At 74.0% G+C, this 24,753-nt stretch overlaps 6 protein-coding genes across 8 annotated transcripts; 3 read left to right on the forward strand and 3 right to left on the reverse strand.

Moving 5' to 3' along the window:
• Positions 1-182: 182 nt before the first annotated feature.
• Positions 183-8,198, forward strand: EMILIN1 (elastin microfibril interfacer 1). Its single transcript, XM_084516042.1, has 7 exons — positions 183-1,274; positions 3,406-3,531; positions 4,143-6,265; positions 6,755-6,862; positions 6,986-7,003; positions 7,206-7,340; positions 7,637-8,198. Exons 1-7 carry the CDS (start codon positions 820-822, stop codon positions 7,966-7,968), a joined length of 3,297 nt encoding a protein of 1,098 aa, XP_084372168.1. The 5' UTR covers positions 183-819; the 3' UTR covers positions 7,969-8,198.
• LOC311435238 (cGMP-dependent protein kinase 1-like) lies at positions 8,198-12,992 on the reverse strand. The gene is made up of 19 exons (XM_084516049.1): positions 12,772-12,992; positions 12,528-12,694; positions 12,108-12,221; positions 11,931-12,036; positions 11,491-11,554; positions 11,338-11,415; positions 11,179-11,267; positions 10,971-11,036; positions 10,837-10,884; positions 10,289-10,333; positions 10,007-10,145; positions 9,795-9,925; positions 9,633-9,722; positions 9,273-9,414; positions 8,995-9,158; positions 8,811-8,927; positions 8,652-8,714; positions 8,500-8,575; positions 8,198-8,426 (listed from the first exon to the last, which is right to left on the reverse strand). Exons 1-19 carry the CDS (start codon positions 12,972-12,974, stop codon positions 8,340-8,342), a joined length of 1,989 nt encoding a protein of 662 aa, XP_084372175.1. The 5' UTR covers positions 12,975-12,992; the 3' UTR covers positions 8,198-8,339.
• Positions 12,993-14,122: 1,130 nt separating this feature from the next.
• KHK (ketohexokinase) lies at positions 14,123-16,638 on the forward strand. 2 transcript variants are annotated; one of them, XM_084516090.1, is made up of 9 exons: positions 14,123-14,310; positions 14,443-14,559; positions 14,660-14,794; positions 14,833-14,967; positions 15,312-15,384; positions 15,526-15,672; positions 15,941-16,029; positions 16,209-16,366; positions 16,470-16,638. In XM_084516090.1, the coding sequence occupies exons 1-9, from the start codon at positions 14,147-14,149 to the stop codon at positions 16,553-16,555; spliced, it is 1,104 nt and encodes a 367-aa protein (XP_084372216.1). In that variant the 5' UTR covers positions 14,123-14,146; the 3' UTR covers positions 16,556-16,638. The 2 variants fall into 2 exon arrangements, with proteins under 2 accessions (XP_084372216.1, XP_084372215.1); XM_084516089.1 differs by lacking the exon at positions 14,660-14,794.
• Positions 16,639-16,712: 74 nt separating this feature from the next.
• Positions 16,713-18,390, reverse strand: CGREF1 (cell growth regulator with EF-hand domain 1). Its single transcript, XM_084516095.1, has 6 exons — positions 18,325-18,390; positions 18,178-18,279; positions 17,909-17,980; positions 17,700-17,770; positions 17,472-17,596; positions 16,713-17,390 (listed from the first exon to the last, which is right to left on the reverse strand). The coding sequence occupies exons 2-6, from the start codon at positions 18,261-18,263 to the stop codon at positions 16,959-16,961; spliced, it is 786 nt and encodes a 261-aa protein (XP_084372221.1). The 5' UTR covers positions 18,264-18,279; positions 18,325-18,390; the 3' UTR covers positions 16,713-16,958.
• A 356-nt stretch (positions 18,391-18,746) lies between these two features.
• On the forward strand, positions 18,747-21,570 carry ABHD1 (abhydrolase domain containing 1). Of its 2 annotated transcripts, XM_084516086.1 has the most exons (9): positions 18,747-18,874; positions 18,970-19,130; positions 19,429-19,596; positions 19,663-19,708; positions 19,790-19,902; positions 19,975-20,148; positions 20,232-20,280; positions 21,040-21,205; positions 21,288-21,570. In XM_084516086.1, exons 1-9 carry the CDS (start codon positions 18,773-18,775, stop codon positions 21,503-21,505), a joined length of 1,197 nt encoding a protein of 398 aa, XP_084372212.1. In that variant the 5' UTR covers positions 18,747-18,772; the 3' UTR covers positions 21,506-21,570. The 2 variants fall into 2 exon arrangements, with proteins under 2 accessions (XP_084372212.1, XP_084372213.1); XM_084516087.1 differs by lacking the exon at positions 20,232-20,280.
• A 64-nt stretch (positions 21,571-21,634) lies between these two features.
• PREB (prolactin regulatory element binding) lies at positions 21,635-24,630 on the reverse strand. Its single transcript, XM_084516085.1, has 9 exons — positions 24,470-24,630; positions 23,544-23,736; positions 23,222-23,433; positions 23,043-23,123; positions 22,830-22,954; positions 22,458-22,631; positions 22,317-22,389; positions 22,069-22,228; positions 21,635-21,951 (listed from the first exon to the last, which is right to left on the reverse strand). Exons 1-9 carry the CDS (start codon positions 24,602-24,604, stop codon positions 21,857-21,859), a joined length of 1,248 nt encoding a protein of 415 aa, XP_084372211.1. The 5' UTR covers positions 24,605-24,630; the 3' UTR covers positions 21,635-21,856.
• Between the last annotated feature and the right edge of the window lie 123 nt (positions 24,631-24,753).

The raw sequence follows: 24,753 nt of genomic DNA on the forward strand, positions 1-24,753 counted from the left end.
GGGGGCGTAGGGAGAGGGCAGGGGGCAGGGGGCAGAGGCAGGGATAGGGATAGGGATAGGGATAGGTGTATGTGATAGGGGCAGGGGATGGGGGATATGGGCAGGGGGCACAGGGAGGGGGCGGGGGCAGGGGCAGGCCCGTCCCGGCCGCCCCCCGCCAGGCGGTGCAGGCAGCCCCCGTCCCGCCCCCTCCCGCGCCTCTTCTCCCCCCCCGGCCGCCGCGCCAGGCTGTGACGTCACCGGGGCCGGGGCCAAGCCGTGACGTCACCGCTTGCAGCGGCCGGGGCCGTGACGTCACCGCCCGGCCGGGGAAGCCGCGGTGTCAGCGCGGGCCGGGGGCCAGGGCCGTGACCTCAGCGGGGGCGGCCCCGGGGGGTCCCCTCCGGGTCCCCTCCGTGTGCCCGCCGTGTCCGTGGGGACCCCGCGGAGCCCCGTGGGGCCGGGCCGCGGGGGGGCACCGGGAGCCCGCGTGGGGCCGGGCGCTGCCCCGGGGACGTGGCAGCGGGCAGGGCGCCGTGCCGGCAGCCTGCCCCCGGGGGGGCCGCGTCCCGGGGCTGCGGGGAGCCCCCCGCGGGCAGCGGCCGGGCCGGGGCCGTGCGGGAGCCCCGGGGAGCCCCCGGCCGGGCCCCCGCAGCCGCCGCGACCCCCGTGGGGAGCGGGCACAGCCCCCGCCGGGCAGCGCGGCCGCGAGGGGCCGGCGGGGCGGCGCGGGAGCCCCGGCCCCGCCGGCTGCCTGCAGCCCTGGCCCCCTGCCCGGCCTCTCCGGCTCTCCCCGTCCCTCCTTGCCCGTCCCCGCTGTCCCAGCCTAACGAGAAGCAGATGTGCGGGCGGCGGCGGGGGGCGGGGGGCAGGCGCGGGGGCCGGCGGCGGTGCCCGGCGGAGGCCGAGGCGGGCAGGAAGCGGGGGGCCCCGGGGACCCCGTCGGGCGGCAGCGCCGGGGCGGCTCTGGCGGCGAGGGGCTGGCCGAGGGGAGGGCAGAGCCGCGCCGTGCCGAGCCGAGCCGCAGAGCCGGGAGGGACGGAGCCGCGACGGGACGCGCCATGCGCTCCTGAGCTGGGCCGGGCCCCCCCCCCGCCGCGCCGCGCCCCCCGCCCGCCCAGCATGGCCCCCTGGCTCTGGCCGTGCCTCCTGGCCGCGCAGGCCCTGGCCGCCAACTTCCCCCCCAGGTACAGCCTCTACACCGGGGGGGCCGCCCCGCTCAGCCCGGCCCAGGCCACGGCCCCGCAGGGCCCCGCCGCGGCCCACAGCGGTGCCCGGGCCGCCAGCCGGCACAGGTAGGAGCCGGGACCGCCGGGCGGGACGGGGAGGGAGCCCCCGGGGCGGCGGCCCCCGCCCCGCAGCCCTCGGGGGGGCCCCGGCAGCGGCAGGACGGCGGCACGTCCAGCACGGGAGCCCGGCCGGGGGGGCGTCGACGGGGCGGCGGGAGCCGTGCGGGGAGGATGCGCCGCGGGGCTGCCCCGTCCCAGGGCACGCACGGGGATAACGGGGATGAGCCGGGGGGGGCGCGGGGCGGGGGGCGCGGGGCCGGGGCTGCGGCGCGACGGGCGCGGGGAGCGGGGGCGGGGGCGGGCGGGGGCCCGGCCGTGCGCGCCGGGTGCCGGTGCTGGGGATCCCGGGCGCGCACCCGAGCCGCGTGCCCCGCTGCGGGGGGTCCCCGTGCCGGGGGGGCGGGTGAGGGGCCCCGACAGCCCCTGCCCGTGCCGTGCCCGGCGGCGGGGGCTCGGCTCGTGCTTGCCCCCGGGTCGGGGGCCGGTCCCGCACCGGAGCTGGGGGTCACCCTCTCTCCGCAGCCACATCGTGGCCATGCGGGATGGAGCACGGGATGTGTCCCCCCAGCCCCACCGCAGCCCCGCGGCAGCCCCAGGTCCCTGGGGTGGGGGCTGGAGGGACCCTGCTCCATGCGGGACCCGGCTGCCGGCGTGGGGCTGCCCGGGAAGGGCGCACGTGGGCTGGGCATCCCGCGGCTCACGGAGCACGGTGGCACAGCCCGGGCTTGGCTGGGCTCTTGCCCGTGGTTTTGGGGACGTAGCGGGGCGTCCCCAGGGGCTGGGGCACAGCGCCCTGTGCCCGTGGCTTGGGGGATGTAGAAGCCATCTGTGTGCTTCGGGGTTGCTCCCTCTGCTTCGAGGGTCACGGCAGGCAGTCCCCATGGATGGGGGGACACGGGGACCCATCCCCATGCCCCGTGGTTTCGGGAGGGCTCCCAGCCTGGCCCCAGGACGTGGATGTGCCCCGATGCAGCCCCAGGGTGGGCAGTGGGAGCCAGGGCCCCGCGGGCACCATCAGCCAGGGATGATTGGGCACGGGGGGGGGGGAGAGCGGGGGGGGCCGGGAAGGGAAGAGAAGGGAAGGGAAGGGGGAAGAGGGGGGGCCGTCAGCGCAGGAATTCCCGGCGGCCCCCGGGGAGGAGCTGGAATGGAGCCGGGGCCTGAGGGGAACCAGCCGGGCTGACGGGAACCGGCCGCGGCTCTGCGGGGCCCCCGCACTGCTCAGCTCCACGGCACCGCACGGCACCGCACGGCTCCTCACAGCTCCTCACAGCTCCACACAGCTCCACACAGCACGGGGCCGGGGCTGCTGAGGGTCCGCGCCGTGGGGGGCTGCCCGGGGGGGCCGCGCTGTGTGGGGCTGCTCTGGGCTCGGACCATATAAGGCTGGGCTGGGGCATCCGCGCTGCGTGGGGCCGGGCCGGGGTCCCGCTCCCTGGGGTGGCCTGGGGGGCCGGGGTCCCACCCCGCAGCCTGGCCACCACACCCCGTACGGAGCCGAGGGGCCCCGCAGCGTGTTCTGGGGGCTGCAGCCCCACACCCTGGGAGAAGCGTGCCCCCCAGGCAGGATCTCGCCATCAGGTCTGGCCGGGCGCCAGGGCTTCGTCCCCGGCTCGTGAACTCCAGGCTTGGGGGCACATCAGTGACAGCCAGGGGGTGGCCGGGGGGCACAGACCAGCCTGGCTCTGCAGAGCAGCAGCATGGGGCCAGAGCCCCCCCATCCCTGCAGCATGCAAGCCCTCGCAGGACGCACGTGCATCCCTGGCCGCCCCTTGCACCCATGAGCAGGGTCCCCGTCCCCATCCCCATCCCTGCAGGGCTCGCTGGTTTGCGGGTGGCCACGTGAGGGCTGCGGTCACTCCCCGCAGTGCCACCGGCCCCTTCCGCGGCTCCTGAAAGGGCCCCTCAAAGCGCTCGGGGCTGTGGGGTTGGGCAGGGGTGAAGGGGCTGCGGCGGGGCAGGATCCGGCCCATTAACCCCACAGCACTGGGCCGTGACGGCTGCTACCGGTGGGACCGGCAGGGCAGGCACCTGTGGGGGGGGTCCCATGGCGGTGCCTGGTCCACGTGGGGGGACGCCCAGGGTGCGCCGGGGGCTCCGGTGCGTGCCGTGCGGGGCCCTGACGCCTTCTCCGCAGGAACTGGTGCGCCTACGTGGTGACACGCAGCGTGAGCTGCGTGGTGGAGGACGGCGTCGAGAGCTTCGTCAAGCCCGACTACCAGCCCTGCGGCTGGGGGCAGCTGCAGTGCCCCCGCGTCCTGACGTGAGTGGGGCCGGGCAGGGCGGGGGCGTGGGACCGGGAGCCGGGGGGCAGCGCCCGGGGCCCCCAGCGGCGCCGCTGTTTACCCTCCCCGGGACGTGTTTACTTTTTTGCAAGAGCGCGGTCTCGTCGGCTCGTGGCCGGCGCCTGACCTGCCCCGACCCGGCTTTTACAGCGGCGCCGCTGTCCCCCCCCGGCCAACTGCCCCTCAGCATCGGGGCCAGGGACCCCCGCGCCGCCTGGGGGCCGGTTTGGGGACCAGGGGCTCTGCCCAGGGCCCGTGTCCGGCACTCGGGCAGCCACGGAGCAGAGCGCTGGGTGCCGTGGCGGTGGGTGCTGGGTGCCAGCCCCGTCCTGGGGGGCAGGCAGGATGTGCAGGGGCCGCCCCCTGGAGGGCAGCGAGCGTGGCCACGGCCGGCCCGGTTGTGCAAGAGCCTGGTGCGGTCGCGCCGCCTGGGCCAGCCCGCAGCCTGTGTTTGGTTTTCCTCCCAGCCCAGAGCCTCTTCCTGCAGCGCCTCCGTGGGCAGGGACCGGCGCGGAGGCTGGGGGGGAGGAGGGGCGGCAGGGACCAGGACCACCCCCCCCCCCGTCAGCAGCGTCCCCTCTGCCCGCAGGTACCGCAGCTTCCTGCGGCCCCGCTACAAGGTGGCCCACAAGACGGTGTCGGACCTGGAGTGGCGGTGCTGCCAGGGCTACTCGGGCGAGGACTGCTCTGAGGGGCCGGCAGCGGGGCCCTCCCTCACCACCACCCGCCCGCGGCCCCGGCCCGGCCGCCCCACGCTCTCCGGCTTCGGCAACACGCTCAGCGGCCTGGGGGGGGAAGGCAGCGCCGGGGGGGGCCGGGGCAGCACTGCCCCACGGAGCCCGGAGCCCGCTGGCGGTGGGGAGGCGGAGAAGGTGCAGCAGCTGGAGGAGAAGGTGCGGCGGCTGAGCAAGCAGCTGGAGGAGCTGCAGGCCTCGGTGCAGGAGGGCCAGGAGAAGCTGCTGCAGGACCTGCGTAAGGTGGCCGAGGGCAGCCCGAATGGCAAGCACCAACCCGCCGACGCCGCGCCCCCCGACGTGCGGGAGACGCTCAGCCACATCCAGCAGCACCTGGAGCGCCTGGACGACCGCATCCGCAGCCAGGAGCTGGAGCGGGAGCGGGATGGCTTCGGGGGGAGCCCGGCCCCAGATGGGGGCCTGGCGGGGGCCGCGCTGCTGCGCGAGCTGGAGCAGCGGGTGCAGGATTCCTGCGGCGCCTGCCTGGCCGGCACCGAGGGGCTGCGGCGGCAGCAGGCGGAGGACCGGGAGCGCATGAGGGCGCTGGAGAAGCTGGTGGGCTCGGTGGACCAGCGCAACCGGGAGGCGGTGGAGACTGTGCAGCGGCACGTCAGCAGCCTGAGCACCCGCCTGGCCCCCGCCGCGCCGCCCGACGAGCTGCGCCGGCGCGTGGCCGAGCTGGAGCGGCGGATGGACGGGCTGGAGGGGTCGCGCGGCACGGTGCTTGGGCCGGGGCCGGGGCCGGTGCTGGCCCGGCGGCTGTCAGAGCTGGAGGGGCGGCTGAACGCCACGCGGGCCGGCCCCGGGCCCCCTGACACCGAGGGGCTGCGGGGCCACATGGCCAACCTGAGCCGGGCGCTGGAGGGGCTGGCGGAGAGCGGGGCGCAGCGCGGTGCCCGCCTGGCCGAGCTGGAGGGGGTGCTGGCGCGCTGCGGGCGGCCCTGCCCGGAGCCCACTGCCGATGGCCGGGACGGCTCCGCGCTCAGCCAGCTGGAGCGGCGCGTGGAGGACAACGAGGCGCAGCTCCGCACCCTCAGCTCCGGCCTTCGGCAGCTGGGGGCCGGCGGGGCCGGGCCGGGCAGCTCGCTGCAGGCGCTGCGGGAGCTGGTGGGGGAGCAGGGCGAGGCGCTGGAGCGGCTGGCGGGGCGGCTGGGGCAGCTGGAGGCAGGGGGGAGCTCCGGTGGGCAGACGCTGGAGGACACCCGCAGGGACCTGGAGCAGCTCCATAACCGGACGGGCGCCCGGCTGGGGCAGCTGGAGGCTGAGCTGCGGGGGCTGAGCGCCACCGGTGCCTGCGCCCAGCCCTGCTCCCCGCTGCGGGAGGAGCTGGAGCGGCTGCGGGAGGAGGTGGGCGCCTGCACCAACGCCTGCAGCCCACCCGCACCCGACCCCACGGCAGCCGAGGAGGAGGAGCCGCTGGAGGGGTTCAGCGTCTTCGGAGGCACGACACCTTGGGAGCTGCAGACGCTGCAGGGCGAGCTGTCGGAGGCGCTGCTGTACTTTGGCTTGCTCAACACCACGGTGCAGGATCTGCAGGACGCCGTGGACCAGCACGACGCCGGTCTGCGTGAGCTGGGCGCCGTGAAGGACCGCCTGGCCGCGGAGCTCGACCGGGTGCAGGCGGAGGTCGCCGAGCGCGCAGCCGAGAGCGAGGAGCGGCTGGAGGGGCTGGTGCGGGACCTGGTGCGCGCGGGCCCCGCGGGCTGCCCGGCCGGCCTGGAGCCCAGGGTGGCCAAGCTGGAGGGCATCTGCGAGCAGCTGGAGGTTGTGTCGGGAGGGCTGCGCGGTGTCCGCGAGGGGCTGGGCCGGCACGTGGCGGGGCTGTGGAACGCCCTGCGGGAGCTGAACGGCACAGCCCGAACCCACAGCGCCCTGCTGGAGAAGGCGATGCAGCTCCCGGCGCGCCTGGGTGCCCTCAACGCCAGCTTCCAGCAGCACCGCGCCGAGATGCTCAACCTCACGAGCAGGGACCTGACCGGTGCGCGGCGACTGGGGGAGCAGGGATGGGGAGAGAGGGCAGGGGGATGGGGAGAGAGGGCATGGGGATGGGGAGAAGGGGGCATGGGGTTGGGGAGAAGGGGACTCCATCAGGGGGAGAAGGGGACACAGGGAGGGGCCAAAGGGCATGTGGGAATGGGGCATGGGTGTGCAAAGGATGGGGGCTGCAGGAGGTGGGGATGGGGGAGCAAGGGGCAATGTCTGAAGACAGAGCACGGGGACAATCGCAGTGCCATGAGGTGTGAGGGTGTGGGGACGCCAGGTCCCAGCGCTTTGAGTGTTGGGGGTTTGGGGTATGGAGGTGAGGGGGTGCAGGACCCCAGGCTGCAGGCTATGGGGCTGGGATGCATGGGGGACATGGGGACCCAAGTTGTGGGGGCATGAGGCTTGGTGCATGGGGACGTGGGGCCTCAAGTCACGGGGACATCGGGGTGAGGGACGGGGCTCTAACCTGTCCCCCTTCCCTCAGGCCCTCCTGGGCCCCCTGGACCTGAAGGCCCCATGGGGAAGATGGGCCCCCCTGGCCCCTCTGGGCCTCCTGGCAAGGACGGAGAACAAGGCCCCGTGGGCCCCCCAGGTAAGGAGCAGCCCCCGTGCCCCGGCAGCCTCCAGCAGTGGGGCCGTGCCTGCCCGGTGCTGGCCAGGCTCGTGCCGCCTGCCCACCCCACCCCACAGCACCGCCCTGTCCCTTCCCTTTCAGGTCTGCAAGGAGAAAGAGGTAGGGCTGGGGTGTGGGGGGGTGCGAGGGGCTGGGATGAGGGGGCTGCGGGGTGGGGTTGCAGGGCGGGGGGGCACAGCGGGGCAGGAGGAGCTGGTGGTGGAGGTGGAGGGGCTGGGGACGTGGGGCACGGGTGCAGCCGGGGGTGGGAGTTCAGGGGCCTGGGGGTGCCGTGGGGGCACCGTCCTGACACCGTCCCCAGGTGCCGTGGGGGAGCCGGGCTCCGTGCCCCACATCGCCTTCTCGGCCGCCCTGAGCACGCAGCGCGCGGAGCCGGGCACCGTCCCCTTCGACCAGGTCCTGCTCAACGACGGCGGCGCCTACGACCCCGAGACGGGTGAGTGCCGGCCCCGCGCCTGGCCGTGCGTGGGGATGGGGGCTGTAGAGTGGGGGGGGGCTGCATGGGCACGGGTGAAACGTGGGCCTGGGGTGCAACGAAGGGTGGGGGTGTCCTCAGGGGCACAGCGATGGCTTTGGGGTGAAGCTGGGCAACCCAGGGGCTGCGGGGAGCGTGGGGTACGGCGGGGTGCCTTGGGGACACGATGATGGCCACGGGGAGTGTGGGGGGGCTGAGCTCCTTCTGGGGGCACCGCGGGGCCTGGGGATCGCCGTGCACTGACACCGCTGCTGCAGGGACCTTCACGGCACCCGTGAGCGGCCGCTACCTGGTGAGCGTGGTGCTGACGGGGCACAAGGGCGAGAAGCTGGAGGCGGTGCTGTCGCGCTCCAACCAGGGCATCGCGCGCCTGGACTCGGCCGGGTACCAGCCCGAGGGGCTGGAGAACCAGCCCGTGGCCGAGCACCAGCCCAGCCCCGGCTCGCTGGGGGTCTTCAGCCTCATCCTGCCGCTGGAGGCGGGCGAGACGCTCTGCGTCGACCTGGTGGCGGGGCGCCTGGCACACGCCCCCGACGAGCCCCTCACCGTCTTCAGCGGCGCCCTGCTCTACGACGCCGAGGGCCCCTAGTCACCCCCCCCTCACACCCACCCCTCGCCGCCCCATGGCTCCTGGACCCCCCCCACATCCCCCTGCACCCACGCGGGGCCCCCCCAGCCCACCCCACCCCACTCCCCGTTATTTATCAGCACCCCCCCACCCTCGCTCCCCCGCCGCCACGCGTCCCTCACCACCTGCCCTGCCCCCCCCACGCCGCCCCGCGCCCCCCCCTCAATAAAGATGCGGCACCGGGTTTTGTACCCATGGCTCCCGCCTCCTTCCTGCCCCCCACGCGCTTTATTGCCCCCCGTGGGCCGGGGGCAGCCCCCGGGCACTGCCCTGGTCCCAGCAGCGCCGCAGTGGGGGCGTGGGGGGTGCCCAGGCCGGGGGTCCGGCTGCCATCAGAAATCCTCATCCCACCCCGAGAGCTCGTCCATTGCCGGCGTCCGGTCGACCGAGAACCGCTTGAAGTTGGTGTAGGGAGGGCCCTGGGGGGGCAGGGGTCAGTGCTGGGCCCTCCTCCCCCCGCCCCGCGCCCCCCACCCCAAGGCCCGGCCGCACCTGCTTGATGAGCCACAGGGTGGGCGCCTCCAGCTGCTGCAGGGCGAGCTTCTTCCACTTGAGGGTCCCAAACCACCTGGGGGGGGGGGGGGTGCTGCAGGAGGGGCAGGGGGTGCTGCAGCACGGCCCCCCCCCACCCGCACCCCCCTCACCTGTGCTTCTTGATGCCGCGGATGCCGGTGGCCGTGTTCCCCAGGCGCTGCCCCGGACGGCGCCTGCAAAAGGGCCGGGGATGGGGCAGGGGGCGCAGGTTGGGGCTCCTCAGGGCACCCCCACCCACAGGGCTGCCCCCCTGGGACCCCCACACAGACCTGCAGAGCTTTGCAACGAGGGAGCAGGCGGCCTCGCTGAGGGAAGCAGGGAAGGAGAAGACGCCGTCCAGGATGCGGCTGTAAATCTTCTGGGGGTCAGCGCTGTGGAAGGGGGGCCTGCGGGGCGCGGGGGCATCAGGCCTGGCCGCGGGGGCGGGTGGGCTCAGCCCCAGGGCGTGCTCACCTGCCCACCAGCATCTCGAAGATGAGGATGCCCAGCATCCAGAAGTCGACCGCGAAGTCGTGGCCCTCGTGGCGCAGCATCTCGGGCGCCAGGTACTCGGGCGTCCCGCAGAAGGAGTAGGTCTTCTCCCCGCGCTCCAGCTCCTTGGCGAAGCCGAAGTCCACCTGCGGTGCAGGAGCTCTCAGCCGGCCCCACGCCCACAGGGACCCGCAGCGCCCTCCCTGCTGCCCCCCCACGGCACCAGGCACCGTGCCGGCACCCCCATTCCCCCCAGGTACCAGCTTGACGTAGCCCTGCTTGTCCAGCATGAGGTTCTCGGGCTTCAGGTCGCGGTAGACGATGCCGTGGCTGTGCAGGTACTCCAGGCCCTCCACCACGCAGGCGGAGCAGAACATGGCCAGCGGCTCCTCAAAGTAGCGCCTGCGGGGCAGGGTTCCGTGCTCGGCACAGCGCAGAGCGGCACGGCACAGCACGGCACGGCACAATGCAGTGCTTCACAGCACGGCATGGCACAGCATGGCATGGCACGGCACGGCACCACACGAGCCAGCACGGCATAGCGCAGCACAGCACGGCACATCACGGCACTGCACGGCACATCCCTGCCCACCCCAAGCCCGTGCCCCCCGGCCCCGTACACCTCGCGCAGCTTGGTCCACAGCTCGCCGCCCTGGCAGAACTCCAGCAGCAGGTAGACGTGCTGCCTGTCCCGGAAGGTGCCAAAAAACCTGCGGGCGGCAAGGGTCAGCGGGGCCTCGGCGTGGCGCTGAGCCCAGCCCCGCGCTGCCGGCCCCGCTCACCCCACGATGAAGGGGCAGCGGCTCTGGGCCAGCACCCGCCGCTCCGTGCGCACGTGCTCCTGCTGCTGCGTGCGCACCACCCAGTCCTTGCGGATCCGCTTCAGCGCGAAGAGCCGCTCGCGGCACCGCACCTGCGGGGCAGGGGTGGCCGTGGGTGCCGGGACGGGGACGGGGTCAGCAGGGGGTGCCCGCAGGCCAGGCGTGGCTCTCACCAGCTCGACCCTGCCGAAGCCGCCGGTGCCCAGGACGACGCGCTGCCCCTGCTTCTGCCCCTCCTCGTAGCGCACAGCCACCAGGTCCTCCAGCCGCACTGCCGGGGAAGGCTGACGCAGGCTCGGGGACCCCCAGCCCCTGCAGGGGGAACCACGGCCCTGCAGCGCCAGCACCAGCGGCTGCCCGCCCCTGTCCCTGTCCCAGTCCCATGCCCAGCCCTGTCCCTGTTCCCACAGGCACCCCCATCCCTGTGCCCACCCCTATCCCCGTCCCACACTGACCGCCTGGGGTCCGCTGGGGCTGGCACCTCTGTCGCAGCCGCGTTTCTGCAGGGAGAAGCAGCCCCGGCTCAGCCTGCAGCCCACAGCCCCACAGCCTGTCTGGGACAGGCACGGTGCGACAGGACCCCACAGGGACCCAGGGCCATGCGTGAGGCCAGGACGGGGCTGTGGGGGGTCCATGGGGGGACCCTCCCCACCCCCCAGCAGATTGCCCAAAGCTGCCTGGCTGTGGGGCTGGGCACCCTGCTCGGGTGGCCCTGCTGGGAGGGGAGGGGGGGGAACAGGGACACCCAGGGGTGCCCCCAGCCTGGGGGGCTGGGACTCTGGACACCTCCCGTGGGGCCACATGTGGTGCCATGGTGAGCACGCGCCGGGGCCGTGCCACGGGGCTCGGCAGGAGCAGGACGGTGCCTGGGCCTGGCGGTGCTCCCGGGGCAGAGTCCAGGACCTGCTGCTGGCGCCACGTCACCGCTGCCGTCCCTGCCGGGCGCCCAGCACCCTCCCAGCCGGCACCCACGTGGGGACCCCGCAGGGCCACAGACACTCACGCGTCTGAGTCGTGCCTGGGGCAGAAGGGGATGATCTCCAGGAAGTCCCTGTGGGGCAGAGGGGGTGTCAGTGGGGCAGGCAGGCCCCAGCCATGTGCCCGCGGGGACGGGCTGCAGGACACGGGGACACCCACTCCTTGGCCACCGTGATGCAGGTGACGTGTCCCTGCGCCTGGCACGACGCTGTCCGGCGGATGTTCCTGCACAGAGAGACCGGTGGTCATGGAGGAGGAGAGGGGTGTATACAGAGGAGCGTGTGTGTGAGCTCCACGTGCACAAGAGCAGGTGTGCGGGCACACGCACAGGGCGCAGAGGAGCTGCCTGCAGCCCCAGGGCACCTACTCCAGCAGCGAGAGCTCCCCGAAGTGCTCGCCGGCACCCAGCACACGCAGCAGCTTCTCCTGCCCGTCCACCCGCTGGCTCACCCGCACCTGCGAGGGGACGTGGGGCCAGGCTGAGCGGGATGGGGGGCACGGCCCTGCCCCACGGCACTGCACCCACCTGCCCCTTCAGGATGATGTAGAAGCTCTCCCCCTCGTCCCCCTCGCGGATGATGATGTGGCCAGGTGCGAAGGAGCACTGCGGGTACAGACGGGGCGCTCGGGGCTGCGCTGGGCAGGGGGCCCCGTCCCACAGCCCCCCCCGTGCACGCACCTCCTCCATGGCGTCGAGCAGCTTGGAGAGGTGGCTGTCGGACAGGTCCTGCAGCCAGTGCACCCTGCAAAGAGAGGTGGCTGGGCCCGGGGCCGCTGCAGCCCTGCCTGCGCCCTGTACCCTGTATCCTGCATCCTCCCCGAGCTCCGGAGCCCAGCACAGCCACAGGCAGGACAGGGCTGGGGCTGTGTGAGGATGATGACAGCAACAGGGACAGTGACAAGGCTGGGGACGAGGATGGGGATGTGGACTGGGCTGGTGTGGGAATGGAGATGGGACGGGGATCAGACGGGGTGGGGATGGGCCTGGTGGCGGTGACAAGACCAGGGCTGTGCAGTGGCTCTGCCAGGGGTGATGAGAGGGGACAGCACCTCGAGGCTCAGGGCTGGCCGTGGGGCTGGGGGTATCACGGAGGGGCAGGGGGCACGCGCCCCACTCACGTTCGCAGGGAGTCCAGGACCTTGGCCCGCCGCTGCTTGGCGCTGCTGGTGGTGATGGCGCGGTACCGCTGCCGGTCGATGGCCCAGAGGTGCACAGGGCTGAGTGCTGGGGCACAACGGGTGTCAGGGGGGACCGGAGACGGGGGGGGGGGACAGAACGGGGGGCTCTGCCCTTACCCTGCACGGTGGCGGTGCGCTTGCAGTGGTACAGGATGGCCAGCTCCCCGAAGACATCACCCGGCCCCAGCGTGCGGAGCTGCCGGCCCCGCTGCGTCACGCTCAGCTGCCCCTCTGCAGGGAGGTGGCACAGAGCAGGCGGCCTCGCACGCGCACGAACACACGCGTGGGCATGTGCACGCGCATGCAGGCAGCCTCGCACATGCACCCTACACATGTGTCACGGCCCCAGCATCGAGTGCACACACAGCTGGTGTGCACGGGCACGTGTGGCCCCTCAGGGGCAGCACAGCCCCACGTGTGCATGCACAGGGCACTGGTGCCCACGGCAGGTGCAGCACCCCCAGATGCGTGCCCCCATGCATGCACACCCCAATGGGCACATGCACACCCCTGCCCGCGCCCCGTGCCCGCTCCCACCTGCCACGATGTACATGGCATTGCCCTCGTCGCCCTCGGCCAGCACCGTGTCCCCGGGGCCGTGCTGAACGGGGACGAAGCTCTGGGCCAGCGCCTCGGGGCAGCCCTCGCCCAGGCGCCGCAGGAAGTCGCTGCGTCCCATGGCCTCCGCGATCAGGCTGAGGTCCCTGGGGACAGGGGGACACGGGGACAGTGGTGGGGCAGCCCCGGCCCTCGTGCACCCCCTCTGCCCCTCCTGAGGTACCTCTGTGACAGGGGACTACTGGGCAGCTGGAGCAGGGCGTCGCTGGCGAGGGGCTCGGGGACGATGGCGGTGCCCCGACGGTGCGGCCGGCCCAGGGGTGGCTCCGTGTCCGGCAGCGCCCTGGCATTGCCCGTGCCCCGCGCCACGCGCTGCAGGAAGTCTCGCTCCTCCTGCAGCCGCAGCTCCCGCAGCTGCCGCTCCATCCTGCACCGCTGCCGTGCCTGGGGGTGGGGGGGACACAGCGTTGGCATGGGGCTGCCCGGCTGCCCAGGGCCACGGGGAGAAGGAAAAGGTTCCCTCAGCACGGGGCAGGGCCGCACACCGCACGGCCCAGGTGGAGACAGCTCAACACAGACGCCTGGCACCACTGGTGCCCACAGCACCCCCCACCATACCCGGACCCCCACCCGCAGCCCGTGCACCCTGGCCAGGCCCCGCAGCCACACAGTGCTGCGCCCGGCACGCCCTGCCCGAGCAAAGGTTGCACCACCGGGACGGGGCCAGGACAGGGCTTGGCGCCCCCCTCCACCCCCCCCACCACACATGGCCACTGCTCCCACACGCGCACTCGGCCCCGGGACGTGGCCACTGACCGGGGCTGGCCCCGTGCCCCGCCACGCGCACGGCCCCTACCTGTGCCACGCACCCTCCTGCACCCACCCCTACCTGCGAGGCCGCTGCACCCAGCCCCGTGACACATTAACCTGCCCACGGCGCTCCCCGAGGCACGTGCCGAGCTGCGCCCCGCACGCAGCACCCGGCCAGCACCCGGCACACACCCACCGGGCACCTGTCATGCACCCAGCCTGCACCCAGCCTGTGTCACCCTGCACCACCATGCGCCCAGCCTGCACCCAGCAACCTGCACCCGACATGCACCCGACATGCACCCACCCTGCACCCACCCTGCACCCGACGTGCACCTGGCCTGCGCCCACCATGCGCCCAGCTTGCACCCACGATTTACCCACCCTGCACCCGATGTGCACCCACCCTGCACCCACCCTGCACCCACCCCGTGCCCCCCGTGCCCCCGCGGGGCCGTGCAGGTGCGGGTGCCCGTTGTGCACGCGGGCAGTGCCGGTGCGAGGTGTGCGCGTGCACGAGGTGTGCCCGCCCGGCACACGAGCGGCGCGTGCCCGCGCACCCGCTGGGGGGGAGGGGGGGGGAGGGAGCTTCCCGCGCGCTCCCGGCACGGGCACCCTCGGGGGCGCGTCCTGGGGGCGTGTCCCGAACGACCACGCCCTCCCATCGCCCACGCCCCTCTCTGGAGGACTGGGCCCTGATTGGCGGGGCGGGGCGGGGGGCGGGGCGGGGGGCGGGGCGGTGCCGGAACCGTCCCGGAGCGGGGCGCAGCGCAGAGCCCGGCGGCAGCATGGCAGCGGGGGCGGCGGGGGCAACGGGGGCGGCGGGGGCGGCGGCGCTGCGGGACCCCGCGCCCGGCCCCGCGGCGGAGAAGCGGATCCTGTGCGTGGGGCTCGTGTGCCTCGACATCATCAGCGTGGTGGAGGCGTACCCGGCCGAGGACACCGACACCAGGTACCGCGGGGACCGCACCGGCTGTGCCGGGCCGGGCCAGGCCGTGCCCGAGCCGTCCGGAGCCGTGCCCGAGCCGTGCCGAGCCGTGCCGAGCCGTGCTATGCCGTGCTATGCCGTGCCGTGCCGTTGCAGGTGCCTGTCGCAGCGGTGGCAGCGGGGCGGGAACGCCTCCAACTCGTGCACGGTGCTGGCGCTGCTGGGAGCCCCCTGCGCCTTCATGGGCTCGCTGGCCCCCGGGCACGCTGCCGAGTAAGTGGGTGCGGGGACGGGGTCGGGGCTCCCCATGGCCCGGGGGGGGGTCCCGGGGCCGCCGTGACGCTGCAGCGGCCCCCGTGTCTCGCCCCGGCAGCTTCGTCCTGGCAGACCTGCGGCGCCGCGGCGTGGACGTGTGCCACGCGGTGCTGCAGCCCGGCGGCTGCATGCCCACCTCCGTCGTCATCGCCAGCGCCAGCCGGGGCACCCGCACCATCCTGCACGCCAGCGGGTGCGTGGCCGCCCTGACCCTGCTCTCTGTCCCCCAAGTTTCATCGTGGCCGACTTCCAGCGCCGGGGTGTGGACGTGACGCACGTGGCCTGGCAGCCCCGCGGGGACGTGCCATGCGCCTGCTGCGTCGTCAACGCCGCCAGCGGCTCCCGGACCATTGTGCTCTACGACACGTAAGGGTGTCGCGCCCCGCACAGCCACCAGGGCAGCCCGACCGGGTGATTCCCCGTGATTCCGCACACACAATCGCTGCCAATCGTCCCCGGGCTCCGCAGCCCCCAATCACTCCCCCCCGCCGCTGCCGTGATTGGCGGCAGCCTGGCACCCGGCCGCGTCTCGCGCCGCAGGACGGCGGCACGGCCCCGCGCTGCCCCCTGGGTCGCCCCGGGGCACGGCGGCGCCGTTAATCATTCACCCGGGGGGACCTCTGCCCGGGGCAGAGTCGAGGCGCGGGGCTGCCCTTCGTCCACGCGGGGGGCCCGCCGCGCCCGGCCCCGCCTGACGGCCGGTCCCGCAGGAACCTGCCCGACGTCACCGCCCGCGACTTCGAGCGCGTCGACCTGGAGCGGTACCGCTGGATCCACTGGGAGGTGCGGCGGGACCGGGACGGGGGGCGGGGCCATTCACAGGGGGCGGGGCCGGCCTCGAGAGGAGGGCGGGGCTATTCACAGGGGGCGGAGCCATTGCCAGGGGGCGGGGCCGGGCAGTCACGTGCCCGGTGCCGCCCGCAGGCCCGCAACGCGGCGGAGCAGCTGCTCATGATCCAGCGCGTGGAGGAGCACAACCGGGCCCTGCCGCCCGCACGGCGCATCCGCACCTCGGTGGAGGTGGAGAAGCCGCGGGAGGAGCTGCTCCCCCTGCTGGCGCACGGCGACGTGGTACGGCCCGCCACGCCCCGCCACGGATTGGTCCGCTGGGGCTGGGGGCGGGGTTATGGGGAGGGGCTGACATTGGGGCGGGGCTCGGGGCGTGGTCAGTATGGGGCGGGGGGCGGGGCCAGGAGCCTGGGTGTGGGCCGGGGGCGGGGCTTGGGGCCGGGGGCGGGGCCTGGAGCTGCCCCGCGGGGGTCGGGGTCACCGCCGGGGCACGTGGGGGGGGCCGTGGCGGGGGGGCCGTGCCCGGGGCCGGGCGCTGACCCCCCCGCAGGTGTTCATCAGCAAGGACCTGGCCAAGCACTTCGGGTACCGCTCGGCACCGGAGGCGCTGCGGGGGCTGCGCGGCCGCGTGCAGCCAGGGTAAGGGGCCGGGATGGGGGGCTGGGGGTGTTGGGGGCTGGGGGGGCAGGCTGCGGGGGAGGGGCACGGGACAGGGCAGGGGGCACAGGCTGGCGGTGGGACATGGGGACAGGAGCAGGTGTGGGGTGGGGACCAGCTCTGGGGGTCCGGGGGTCCCACCCGGTGCCCCCTCCCCGCAGGGCCACGCTGATCTGCGCCTGGGCCGAGGAGGGGGCCGACGCCATGGGGCCCGGCGGGGAGCTGCTGCACGCGGACGCCTGCCCCCCAGAGACCCTGGTGGACACGCTGGGGGCTGGGGACACCTTCAACGCTGCCGTCATCTTCGCGCTCTCGGGAGGTGGGCACGGCCCCGCAGAGCCGGGGGGCTGCAGTGTCCCTCAGCACCCCCCCTTGTCCCCCAGCATCCCCCCTCCCCTCCCCTCACCTCCCCCCGTCCCCAGGGCAGAGCCTTCAGGACGCGCTCAACTTCGGCTGCCGCATCGCGGGCAAGAAGTGCGGGATCCAGGGCTACGACGGCATCGTCTGAGCCGCAGCTGCGGCTGCCGCTGCCCCCCACCCCGCAGCCTGGCCCCCCTCACCCCGCTCCCAATAAAGTTCCTGGGTGCCCCACCGCCGTCTCTGGTGCCAGGCCCTGGGGAGCCCCACGCCCCCACCCCTCCAGCGTCGCCGCAGGGAGCACAGCGTGGGTGGCAGCTCCTGTATTCCTCGTCCCACAGCGGTACAGGAGAAAACACGCGTGTCGTGGCCCCCCAGGACCCGCTGCAGCTGGCACTGCCCAAGGCATGCAGGGGACCCAAGCAGGCATCCAAACCATTGCTCAGCTGGGGCACTGCACCCCACAGCCTGTGGGGCAGCATCACTGGGGCCAGCACGGGGCAGGGACCCATGACAGCGCCGGGGTCACAGCCCCGCCAGGAGCGCCCCCCCACCTACATCTCTCCAGGGTCCTCCCAAGCAGGGGCTGCCTCTGCCCTGGGGACTTCATCCGTGGGGGCTTCATTCTCGGGGGCTCCCTCCACCTCCATCACTTCACCCTGGGGGGCTCCAGCCCCAGGGTCTCCCTGCCCCTCTGGGTGGGCAGCGTTGTCTGGCAGCCCCTGCCCCTCTGCTGGGCCAGGCTCTGGGCTGCTTGCCCCCAGATCCACTGCAGGCATCCCCTCATCCACTGTGGGTGTCTCCACTCTTCCCCCGGGCCCCTCCACGTGTCCCCCCACCATCCCCTCCTGGCCAACCCCCGCTCCCACCAGTGGCTCTCCTGGGGGTCCCTTTTCCCAACCAGGCAGCAGCAGCTCAGAGGGGTCCAGCAGCCCATCCCCACTGCGGTCCTGCCTCTCCAGGGCACGGTCCACCAGCACAGCCACCTGCAGGGACGGGGACAGGGTGAGTGAGAGCCTGTCCCGCTCCCCCAACTCCCCCTGGGGTGCAACCCCCCCTGCACCTACCGCCTCAGGGCTGGGCTGCCCCGTGCCCCCCTGTGCCAGCACCGCTCCCAGCAGCTGCAGCAGCTCCAGCCCGTCCAGGCGCCCGCTCCGGTCGTGGTCATACAGTGCAAAGAGGTACAGCAGGGCTGTGGGGTGCAGAGCGCATTGGGGCCAGGCTCAGTGGGGCTGGGGACGTGTTGTCCCAGCCCCCTGGGGCACCCCAGCCCCACGGATGCTGCTTGTCCTTACCCTGCTCCCGTGTCATGGCCTCTGCGTCCTGCTCCGGCTGCCCCAGGCTCCTCACCGTGCTCCGCAGCAGCCTGGGGGGGGCATTGGGGCTGGGGGTGCGTGTGCTGCCCCTGCCCCATAGCCCGCCCCAGGACTCCCCTGCCCCGCAGCCCCCCCGTTGGGTGTCCCCCCCCCAGGGCTGCAGCTCCCCCCCACCCCCAGGCACTCACTGCAGCGCGGGGGGCTCCGGGCTCAGCGGGTCAGGACCAGGATCGGGCCTCGTGGCTGGGGGAGCCTCTGACCTGGGGGGGGGAAAATGGGGGGGGGGGGTCCATCACCGGGTCACCTGTGCCGCTGGGTGGGGGCAGCAGCAGGGCCCTTCTGTCCCCGCACACCCACACCGCAGCCCCGAGCTGCGTCCCTGTGCCCCCAACACCCCCCGCACCCCCCGCATCTCACCCCCAGCCCGGCTGTGCCCCCCGCAGCCCCCCCCCCGTACCTGTGCCCCCCGTCCCTCGGTGCCGCGCAGGCTGCGGGGAGCAGCAGCAGCAGCGGCAGCAGCGGGGCCGCCCGCGGGGTCCCCATCGTGCGCCCGGGGGGGGGGGGCGGGGCGGGGCGGGGGCGGCACCGGCGCGTGGCACCCGCCGGGCCCCGGGACACAGCGGGACGGCGGCACCCGCACGGCACAGCGCAGGCTGCGGGCACCGGGCGCACCCCGCAGCCCCCCGCAGCCCCCCGCAGCCCCCCTCCGCCCCGTGCCGCTCCCCCAGCCCCGGGCTCAGCCTCCCGGTGACCGCTCGAGGAGCCCGCCCCGCCCGGGGCCACGTCGCCGCCCCGCCCCGCCGGGTCCCTCCCGCGCCGGCAGCGCAGGGGTTAACCGCTGCCCTCGCGTGTGCCCGCCACAAAGATGGCCGCCGGCGCTGCACACGCCCGGCCCGGGGCGGGGCCAGAGGGCGGGGCCGTGCTAGAGGGGTTCAGCCGTGGTGGGCGGGATGGTGGCGGTGGGCGTGGTACCAGGTGGGCGTGACCAAGTGGGCGGGGCCCTGTGGGCGTGTCCGTCCCGGTGGGCGTGGCCGCGGTTCGGGCGGTTCGCGATGTGCTCGGAGGAGCCGCCCGGTGCCGCCGCCCTCCCCCCGCTGCTGTTGGCGGCCGCCGCCGCGGCGCTGCTCGGGCTCTGCTGGGCGGGGGCGCCGAAGGTGGGCGCGGGGCCGGGCGGGGAGGGGGCGGCGGCGGCGGGACCCCCCTGACCCCCCCTTGACCTCCCCCTGCCCCCCCCCGGCCGTCCCCGCAGCGCCCCGTGCTGGCCGGCGGCCCGCGGCTCGTGGCCTTCCTGCGGCGGCGCTGCCCGGCGCTGCGGGCCCCGTTCCGCCCCACGGCCTGGTGCCCCGAGGGCCGCCTGCAGACCGTGCTCCGCGCCCTGCTGCAGTCCTGCCCGGCTGTCTGCTACCGCAGGTGAGCCCGCGGCGGGGCCGGGCCGGGCTGTACCGGGCCGTACCAGGACATACCGGGCTGTACCGGGCTGTGCGGGGCCGTACTGGGACATACCAGGACATACCGGGCTGTACTGGGCCGTACCTGGACATACCGGGCTGTACCAGGATGTACTGGGACATACTGGGCTGTACTGGGCTGTACCAAGCCATACCGGGCTGTACTGGTCTGTGCCGCACCGTACTGGGACATACCGGGCTGTACTGGGCTGTACTGGGCTGTACTGGTCCGAGCCATGCCTGACACAGCCACCCCACAGCGAGTCCATCCGCACACCCGACGGCGGGCAGCTCATCCTGGACTGGGCCGATGGCAGCCCCCTGCCCGCCGCCTGCCCCACGGTGCTGCTGCTGCCGGGGCTGGTGGGGAGCAGCCAGGCCAGCTACGTGCTGCACATGGTGCACGGGGCCACCCGCGCCGGGTACAGGTGAGTGCCGGGGGGGGGCTGCCCCGCTGCCCCGCTGCCACCCCCCTGACGGCCGCTCTCCCCCAGGGCCGTCGTGCTCAACAACCGGGGCTGCCGGGGCGAGGAGCTGCTGGTGAGACCCTCCCCAAGCCCCCCCGTCTGCGGGGCCGGGGCGCTGCGGGGCCAAAACCCGGCTGTGCCCCCCCCCGCCCAGACCCCCCGGACCTTCTGCGCCAGCAACACGGAGGACCTGGAGACGGCCATCGCCCACATCAGGGGCCGGTACCCGCACGCCCCGCTGCTGGCTGCCGGCGTCTCCCTGGGCGGGTAGGGGACGGGACGGACACCCCAGGGTGATGGAGGCGGCCGCGACCCCCCCTGACCCCGCTGCTGGCACAGGATGCAGCTCCTGAACTACCTGGCTCGGAGGGGCCGTGCGGCGGGGCTGGTGGCGGCCATGGCCGCGTCCCCCTGCTGGGACCCCCTGGAGACCACAGCGTCGCTGGAGCAGCCGCTCAACGCCCTGCTCTTCAACCGCCGCCTGGCCGCCAGCCTCTGCCAGCTCATCCAAAGGTGGGGCTGGGGGCTACGCGGGGCTACGCGCCGGGACCGGGGGCACCAGCAGCACCCCTGGCACTGACCCAGGCTCGTTGCAGGCACCGGGCGGTGATCGGGGACAAGGTGGACGTGGAGCACATCCTGCAGGTGGAGCCCACCCCCGGGGCCCAAGTGCCACCTGGCCACGGGATGGCTTGGGTTGGAAGGGACCTCAAAGCCCCCCCAGTTCCAACCCCCTGCTGTGGGCAGGATGCCACCCACCAGATCAGGGTGCCCGGGGCCTTGTACAACCTGGCCTTGAACACCTCCAGGGACGGGGCACCCACAGCTCCTCTGGGCAGCCTGTGCCAGTGCCTCACCACCTTCTAAAGCATTTCCTCCTAACCTCTAACCTAAATCTGCCTTGTTCAAAACCATTCCCTCTTGTCCTATGATTACCCTCCCAAGCAAAAGGTTGCTCTCCATCTTTCTTCTAAGCCCCTTTTAAGCACCAAAAAGCTGCAGTGAGGTCTCCCCAGAGCCTTCTCCTCTCCAGGCTGAACAGCCCCAGCTCTCTCAGCCTCTCTCCACAGGAGAGGTGCCCCAGCCCTCTGATCAGCTTTGTGGCCCTCCTCTGGACCTGTTCTAAAAGATCAACCTCCTTCTAGTGCTGGGAGCCCCAGACCTGGACGCAGTGCTCCAAGTGGGGGCTCCCGGGGGCAGAGCAGAGGGGGACAGCCCCCTCCCTGCCCTCTGGCCACTCTGTTGGCACAGCCCAGGACGCAGTCGGCCTTCTGGGCTGCAAGCGTGCTGCTGGCTCGTGCTGAGCTTTTTGCCCTCCAGCACCCCCCAGCCCCGTTCAGGGCTGCTCTCGGAGCAGTCCGCACTCGTGCCCGGGGCTGAGCGCCCGCTGTCCCCCCGCTGCAGGCCCGCACCATCCGGGAGTTCGACGAGCGCTACACGGCGCCTGCCTTCGGCTACAGCAGCTGCAGCGAGTACTACCAGGCCGCCAGCCCCGCGCGCCAGCTGCACCGCGTCCGCGTGCCCCTGCTCTGCCTCAACGCCTCCGACGACCCCTTCTCCCCCCTGCACGGTGAGCGGGGCTGGGGGGGAGGCTGGAGCTGGCCCCGTTGGGGGGTGGCAGCGGCTGACCCCCGCCCGCTGGCACCTCGCAGCCATCCCGGTGGAGGCCGCCTGGCGCCTGCCCCACGTGGCGCTGCTGGTGACGGCCCACGGCGGCCACATCGGCTTCCTGGAGGGCCTCTTCCCCCGCCACGGCACCTACATGGACCGCGTCTTCACCCAGTTCATCACCGCCGTCTTCGAGCACGGCGAGGAGCTCCAGCAGCTGGAGGGGGATGGGGATGGGGCCGCGGAGCAGGACGGTGCCTGACACCCCCAATAAACGCGCTCGCCCTGCAGCAGCGTGGCCGTGAGCCAGGCAGGGCCAACAAAGCACGAGCACGGCGTGGGCTGAGCTGCTGTGCCCCCCGCCACCCCCCAGCACAGACGGGGCCGGCGCTGCCTTCACGCTCCGGGTTTAATGGCAGTGGGCAGAGCGCTGGACCCAGCCCAGCCGGCGGCACGCTGCGCCCCGGGGCCGGCCCCGCACCGCACTGCAGCCCAGGATGCTCCCCACAGCCCAACACCAGCAGGACGGCCGGGTCCGGGTCCGGGTCCGGGTCTGGGTCCATCTGCTCCACAGTCCGGGGGGTGCCGCGGGGGGCAGTCCTGGCCCCGGGGCCTAGAGGAAGCCGGGGAAGGCGAGCTGCAGCAGCAGGATGGTGGCCACGATCAGCCCGGCACAGAGCAGCAGCAGCAGCCAGATGGGGAGGGAGCCTGCAGGGGAGAGCAGGGCCTGAGGGGGGTGCCCGGGGGTCCCGCTGCCTCCTGCGCGTGCAGGACGGGCTGCGCGGCCCCGCTGCACACAGAGGGGGCAGGAGCTGAGCCACCTACGTCTGCCGGGGAGCAGGTGCAGCTTGCAGCGGCTGTCGACAGCCACGCTGAGCAGGGCGGCCTCGTTCCCTGCCAGCAGCTCCCGCCCGCGCTGGCTCTCGGGCACGAAGGCGACGTCGGTGACGACGATGCCGTGCGCCTCCTTCACGTAGTACAGCCTCTGCAGGGGGGGCAGGGAGGGCGGCACGCTCACCTCAGCCCTAAGGGGCAGGGCGGCCCCCGCGCCCCCTCCCCGCGCCCCTGCTCACCTGCAGCGAGAAGGCGATGTGGATGGCCACGGAGCCCGTGACGGTGCCCAGCCCCAGGAACGTGCCCGAGTCGCTGCGGAGAGGGGTGGCGGTGAGCGGGGCCGGCGCAGCACCGTGCCCGCACCCAGCCCCGCGCCGTACCTGACGGAGAGGCAGGACACCACCTCGCTGCCGCAGGGCCGCGTGAGCAGGGGCAGGAAGCTCCTCCCGTCCCACTTGGTCAGGTAGCAGGGCGGCGGGCGGCGCTCCCGCTTGTGGGGCACCTGCACCGTGTAGAGCCGCAGCGCCCCGGCGTTGTCCTCCACCGCCCCGAACCTGCCGCGGGACAACGCAGGATGACCCCGTGCCGGCACCGCCGCTCCTCGCAGCCGCACGGGGAGCGTCGGGGCCGTCCCTACACTCAGCACCACCACCACTGAGCCCAGCGGCAGGATTGGGGCGCTGTGGGGGTTTAGGGCCGTCCCCTCCCCAGCCCTGGACCTAGCCCCTGTTGGCACGTGTCGGGGCCCTCACCGGCAGGCCTGGTAGCGGTACGCCTTGTCGGGGATGCCGGGCAGGTTCTCGTTCCAGCACAGCCCCGTCACCAGCTGGTCCCGCTGCCACACGCAGCACTGGAAGTCCCGTCCCGCCGTCACCACCTGCACAGAGGGGTGCAAGGAGCGCTCCAGCAGCGGGGCCGGGGCAGGATGCTGCCGCCCACCGCCTCCCAGCCACCACCCACCCCACCTTGTTGTCAGGGCCCAGCGCGATATCCTCGATCTCCCCGTCGTGGGCTTTGAACTCCAGCGTCTTCTTCATGCTGGGGAACTGTGAAACAGAGCAGCCCATGGGCGAAGGCTTCCCCGCCGGCCGCCCGGTGCGGCAGCACAGCGGTGCCTGGCCCTGGTCCCGTGCCCCGTGCCCACCTCCCAGAGGCGCAGGAAGCCGTCGGCCCCCCCGGTGACGAGCAGGGAGCCGTCGGCGTTGAAGCGCACGGCCTTCTGCAGGGCGTCGGGGCTGAAATCCGTGCGGACGCTGTGCAGGCTCTCCACGGTCACCTCGCTCGTCTGGTTCTGCGTCTCGCCCTGCGCCGCCGGGCTGGGACCCTTCCTCTTCCGCGGCCCCTTCTCCCCACCGGCTGCAGCGGGGAAGGTGACACTGACCCTGCCGCAGCCCCGCGGGGAGCCCCCAGCCCCGCGCTGTCCCCGTGCCGCCCCCCGCCCCGGGGTGGGGGGTGCAGGCCCTCACCGTCCCGGCCGGCCGCCCCGCGCCCCGGGGGGGGCTGCAGGCTGAAGCGCAGGATGTGGCAGTCGGCGTCCTGCCCCGCCGCGATGAAGTCGTCCGCCAGCGCCATGGTCATGGTGGCGCGGGTCTCGGTGTCGTGCGAGTGCAGCAGCGAGGCGCTGAGCTGCCCCCCCACCTGCTCCAGCTGCAGGAAGTGCTGCGGGGGGGGTGGGCACGGCCTCAGGGTCCTGCACCGGCAGGGGGCTGTGGGGGGGCTGCCGCCCGGTGCCCCTGCACTGCCCCACGCTCAGCCGGGCTGCCCCCCGGCACTGGGATCCCCATCCCGGCCCCAGTGACCCCATCCTGGCCTCGGGACCCAGGTACCCCGGTATCCCCATCCTGCCTCCTAGCCCTGGTACCCCAGTGCCCCCATCCCTGTGCCCCCATTCCAGCCTTGTACCCAGTTACCCCAGTACCTGCATCCCAGCCCCACAGTCCCATTACCGTGGTGTCCCCATCCCAGCCCGGTACCCTGTCACCCCCATCCCAGCCCCGTAACCCTGGGACCCCCATCCCTGTACCCCCATCCCAGCCCGGTACCCTGGTACCCAGTACCCCCATCTTGGTATCCCGGAGCCCTGATCCCAGTGCCCCTATCCCGGCCCCATACCCTGGGACCCCCATCCCAGCTCCAGGACCCCCATCCCGGCCCCGCAGCCCCATGACCGTGGTACCCCCACCCCAGTACCCCCATCCCGGTACCTCGATCCCAATACCCCCATCCCGGCTCGGTACCCAGGTGCCCCGGTACCCCTACCCCGGTACCCCAGTACCCCGACCCCAGTCCCCCCATCCCTGCCCGGGTCCTCGGGACCCCGCTCCCGTTCCCCTCCCCCCATCTCCCCGCCCCCCCCCCCGCAGGCCCCAGCCCCCCCCCGCCCCCCCCGCACCACTCCATTGCGGATCCCGGTCTTGGCGGCGCCGCCGCCGCCGGCGGTGATGGCGAGGGGGCGGCGCGGGTGCAGGCGCACGGTGTAGAGCGGGAAGGGCGCGCGGTACAGCTCGGCCGCCCGCCGCGGAGACATGGCCGCGACCAACGGCAGCGCCCCGAGCGCCGCGTCATCGCGCCACGCCCCCTGCCTGCACGCCCCGCCCCCTCTGAGTAAACCCCGCCTCCCCTCACCAATACCCCGACCCCTGAACCACAACGCCCCGCCCCTTCTGGTTAAACTCC

The sequence above is a fragment of the Aythya ferina genome (genome assembly GCF_964211825.1).
Source record: "Aythya ferina genome assembly, chromosome: 3".
In the NCBI taxonomy this organism is placed as follows: domain Eukaryota; kingdom Metazoa; phylum Chordata; class Aves; order Anseriformes; family Anatidae; genus Aythya; species Aythya ferina.